The sequence below is a fragment of the Callorhinchus milii genome, unplaced genomic scaffold (genome assembly GCF_018977255.1).
Source record: "Callorhinchus milii isolate IMCB2004 unplaced genomic scaffold, IMCB_Cmil_1.0 Scaffold673, whole genome shotgun sequence".
Lineage (NCBI taxonomy): Eukaryota > Metazoa > Chordata > Chondrichthyes > Chimaeriformes > Callorhinchidae > Callorhinchus > Callorhinchus milii.
This window is the reverse complement of record NW_024705414.1, coordinates 21,537-26,473: the sequence shown is the minus strand read 5'-3', so window position 1 is coordinate 26,473 and position 4,937 is coordinate 21,537. Positions and strand designations below refer to the sequence as shown.

The 4,937-nt window shown below is 62.2% G+C and overlaps 1 protein-coding gene across 1 annotated transcript; it reads right to left on the bottom strand.

Moving 5' to 3' along the window:
• Nucleotides 1-2,265: 2,265 nt before the first annotated feature.
• LOC103174137 (F-box only protein 46-like) lies at nucleotides 2,266-4,526 on the bottom strand. Its single transcript, XM_042346369.1, is given in 4 exon segments — nucleotides 2,266-2,595; nucleotides 2,597-2,772; nucleotides 2,878-3,489; nucleotides 3,601-4,526. Coding segments are annotated over 4 exon segments (1,992 nt in total). The 5' UTR covers nucleotides 4,478-4,526; the 3' UTR covers nucleotides 2,266-2,268.
• Between the last annotated feature and the right edge of the window lie 411 nt (nucleotides 4,527-4,937).

Sequence of the window (4,937 nt, the reverse complement as noted above, 5' to 3'; positions counted from 1 at the left end):
TAAGAAATGTCGCAAATTAGACTTTACTTTCCCAAACCCCAACCCCCCAAAAAAACACACACACGCTCAAGTGATTTGGTACCACGAGGGAGAGAGAGAGAGGGGAGAAGTGGGGGGAATTTTTGAGCTGAAAAAAGATACGGAAATGGGGGGAAAAAAAAAGCAGCGATTTAAGGTGTTGAATTTCAATCGCGAGCGAAACAGACCGAAGGCTCTTTTTTTGGAGAGAGAAAGTGCTTCACGGCGTACGTTGTGAAGTGTAGTGACTGTGTATCTTGTGGGCGAAACCCCCCCCCTTTTTTTTTGGGGGGGGGGGAATCACATTTTTACGTCGAAACTGACCAATAAAAAGACTTTTCGCCGTCTCTCTAACTTGCGAAGTTCCTCAAGGGATTTCTTAATAGGAAATGTGCGAGTGTTTTAATTTCTGCAAACCTGGAGCCCTTGTACAACACCCCCTGTATAACCCCCTCTGTATAACACCCCCTGTATAACCCCCTCTGTATAACACCCCCCTGTATAACCCCCTCTATATAACACCCCCCTGTATAACCCCCTCTGTATAACACTCTCTGTATATCCCCCTCTGTATAACACCCCCTTATAACCTCCTCTGTATAACACCCCCCTGTATAACCCCCTCTGTATAACACCCCCTGTATAACCCCCTCTGTATAACACCCCCCTGTATAACCCCCTCTGTATAACACCCCCCTGTATAACCCCCTCTGTATAACACCCCCTGTATATCCCCCTCTGTATAAAACGCAGCCCTTGAATCCCACGTCCCCCCTCTATAATTGTGCCCCTCTATAACACCTCTCCCCCTCCTCCACCCCCCCCCCCCCCCCCCCACCACTTCCCAGCAGATTCCAGGCTCCAGAAATCCCACCATCACACGTTTCCCATTGAGAAATCCCGATAACAAACAGCGCAGATTAGGGTCTGCGTTGACCTGATAAAAGGGGGTTGGGGGGCTGGGGGGGGGGGTTGGGGGGCTGGGGGGGGGTTGTGGGAGGCTGGGGGGGGGAGTTGTGGGGGGCTGGGGGGGGTGTGGGGGCTGGGGTGGGGTGGGGGTTGGGGGGAGGGAGACACTAATGGGAACAATTTTCCAGTTGAACTCACGGGAATACCACTTGGAATTTGATATTAATATATATATATATATTCTTTGAACGATACAAAGCCACATATTCCGCTAAAATATGTGCCGACACGGACACGGGCTTTGGGTCAAACTCCCCCCCACTTCACCCCACGTCCCCCCCCCCCCCACCCCCCTTTCCAACCACAGGGATCAAACGGAAATAAAATAGACATCATCATCATCATCATCATCATCATGCGTTCAACAACTGACACTGAAATGTCATTGACTCCTTACCCCCCCCCCACCACACCACACACACACACACACATTAACCTGCTCTGTTAGAGGCAAGGAGGGAGGGAGTGGGGGTGGGGGGGAGAGAGAGAGTGAGAGAGAGAGGGGGGGTAGAGAGACAGAGGGGGAGATAACAAGAGAGGGGGAGAGAGAGAGAGGGGGAATAGGAGATGAGAAATGAAGAAGAGGAGAGATAAAGGAAGAAGAGAGAGAAAGAGAGAGAGAGAGAGAGAGAGAGAAAGTACGAGTGGGCCGAGATAAAGGAGAGAAGGTGGAGGGAGATGAAGGGAGGAGATGAGAGAAGAGAACGAGGAAGTCAGAGAGGGTGAATGAGGAAGGGGGAGAGGGAGAGGAGAGGTGAGAGGAGAGTCAGACAGAGAGAGAGAGAGAGACGAGAGACGCGGTGGGGGTTGGGGGGGGGGTTGTGGAGGGGTGAGGACGAGGAGTGGAGGAGCGAGAGAGAGAGAGAGAGAGGAGAGGGGGAAGAGAGAGGGAAGGAGAGAGGAAGAAGAGAGAGCGAGAGAGTGGGGGGAGCGCGTCGGGGATGGGGGGGGGGGAGAGAGAAAAAGGGAGGGAAGGAAAAGAGAGGGAAGGAGAGGCGAGAGGGGGGGGGGAGTGCGTCGGGGATGGGGGAAGAGAAAAAGGGAGGAAGAGAGGGGGGGAAGGAGAGAGGAGAGGGGGGGGGGTTGGGAGCGCGTCGGGGATGGGGGGGGGAGAGGAAAAAGGAGGGAGGAAGAGAGGAGGGGGAGAGGGGCGAAGAAGAGAGAGAGAGAGGAGGGTGGGGGTGGGGGGAGCGCGTCGAGGAGAAGAAAAAGGAGGGAAAGAGAGAGGGAGGGAAGGAGAGAGAGAGAGAGAGAGAGAGGGGGGGGGGGGGGGAGAGCCTATCACCTGCCCTCCTCCCTCTTGGCGGGTCCGTCGCCGGTGACCGGGGGCAGCCAGTTGTTGTCGTGGAGACCGACCCGGCAGCCCGGGCTCTCCCGGTACTTCTGTCGGCAGCACATCCAGTACGAGCGACCGTAAGGCAGGTCGTGGTGGTAAGGTTTCGGGTGCCAACGGCACAGCGAGACGTCGCCCCGCCGGTACCGGCGCTTGCACTGCTTGCAGGGGTCGTCCCGGTACAGCGGGTCCCGGTTCCACCGGCAGTCGGTGGCCCGGACCCCGTAGGTCTCGATCAGGGCGCGGAAGTGGCGGCACGTGCACTTGAGGGCGGCCGAGCGACCGGGTGGGCAGGCACCGGAGGATACCGACCGTGATGTGGTCGGGAAGGAGCAGCAGGTACCGGCGGGGCTCCAGCAGCCGCTGGATCTTGAACCGGATCTCCAGGAAGTCGTGAGACACCCGGTGGTACAGGCAGTACATGGGCTCCGACCCGCCGCCGCCGCCGCCCCCTCCGCCGCCGCCGCCGCCGCCTACTCCGCCCCCCCCCGCTGTCCTCCTCTCGAGGCTCCCGCCGCCCTCCCCGCGCCCGGGAGCCTCTCCCCCGGGTCCCGAGCCCCGGGCGCGCCCCGCCGGGGGCCGGTGGAGCAGGAAGAGTTGTCCCGGTAACGGCTCCTCTTCCTCCACCTCCTCCGCTTCTTCCTCCTCCTCCAGGGACCGGCGCTGGGGGTCGGGGCTGACGGTCACGCGTACGGTGGCCGGGGCCCCTCCTCCTCCCGGGCCCCCCGGTGGCCCCACGACCCCGGTCCCGGGGCTCTCCTCCTCGGACCCCTCGCCGAAAAACACGCACGGTTCCACCCCGCCGGTCACCACCACCTCCAGGTGGAAGCCGTTAAGACGGTCGGCGGGGGTCTCGGTGGCCGGTTTGGCGGCGGAGGCGACGGCGGCGGAACCGGAGACGCCCCCCGCCCGGTCGGGACCGATCTCCGGGGGGAAAGCCCCGTCGGGCGAGGGACCGATGAGCTGGTACAGGTCGCAGGTGATCTTCTCCACCGACCGGCGGAGTCCCGGTACCGCCTGCCGGTTGCAGCTCACGAAGATGCAGCCGGCGTTGGCACCGGCGTGGTTGGCGTGGGCCACCGGTGGCTCCCCGGTCGCCCGGTTGTCCGAGCTGGCCACGCGGAAGGCGATCCTCACCTCGCCCCCCGCCTTCCCCCCGGGAACGGACCCTTCCCCCTTCGACAACCCGTTCCTCCTCGGTAGAGCCTTCTCCTCCTCCTCCTCCTCCTCCTCCTCGCCTCCGCCGCCTCCGCCGCCGCCGCCCGGTGGCTCCCGCAAACCGGACTCGATCTTGGCGATGGCTTCGGCCACCCGGTTGGTGTCCGGCGCTCCCCTGGACTCGACGCCACCTTCCTCCTCATCATCGTCTTCCTCGTCGACCCGGCTGACCACCGGAGACGTCGTCGGTGGGTCGGGGTTGGTGTCGGTGTCCGGGTGGCGGCAGGGCTTGGCATAGCCGCGCAGCGCGGCGCTCGCCCTCTGCTCCACCAACGCCACCATCTCGGCCACCGACACCAAGTCCGTGTGGCACACGGGGCCGCCGCCGGCGGACGAGTCGCCGGGCCCCGCCGGGCAGAGGCGGAGGGTCTCGGTCTGACCGGTTTCCCGGCCACCGGGGTGGCCAGGCGGCCGTTTACCGGGGTCGTGGGACTTCCTCCTCCTCTTGGGTTTGGTGCCATCTGTCTCCCAGTTGCCTTTGACCTTCATGCTGTTGAGGTTGTGCCGGGAGCCGGTGCCGGTACCGGTGCCGGTACCGGTCACTCCGCACTGGTGCGCCACGAAAAAGGCGATCTTCTCCCTGGTGTTGCCCGGTTTGATGACGTACCACGTGTCCAACATCACCTGGTTGCCCTGCTCTTCCTCCTCCTCCTCCGCCTCCTCTTCCTCCTCCTCCTCCTCCACCACCGCCGTCGTTGCCGTTGCCCCCCAACGACGACGCTCCAGGCCGCCGGCGGCAGGGCAAGGGGCCACCGAATTCGTCCCGGTCGCCGTGGGCACCTCGCCTTCCTTCAGCCGGGCTTCGCCGCCCCCCCCGGTACCGGCCGCTGCCGCCGTTGCCGGTTTCAGACCCACGCAGCAGGCGGTCTTGTTCGGTCCGTAGCCAGAAAACGGCCGCGGACACCAGAGCCGAATGCGGGAGAAGGTGTTTTCGTTCATCTCGCCGTTGTTCGGAGGGGGGGGGGCGTCCCCTTCCTCTTCCTCCTCCTCTCCCCCCCCCCCCCCCCCCCCCCCCCCACACCGGCCTCACTTGGCTCTCAGCCTCTCTCGTACGGTGGTTGGGCGACACGGCAAGAACCGGAACCCACCTGCAATGGGAGACGGAGAGAATCACGTTAGAACCAGAACCGATCGCCTGATCGCGTCCCCGAGGCGTCTCAAAGCGCTTCACGAGGATAACGCCATCAAGCGTAGTGACGGTGTTCTGTCTGTGTGTGTGTGTGTGTGTGTCCCCTGTGTGTGTCTGTCTCTGTGTGTGTCCTGTGTCTGTCTTTGTGTGTCTGTGTCTGTGTCAGTGTGTGTCCGTGTGTGTCCTGTGTCTGTGTGTGTCCTGAGTCTGTGTGTGTGCCCTGTGTGTGTCCTGTGTCTGTGAGTGTCTGTCTCTGTGTGTATCTGTCTC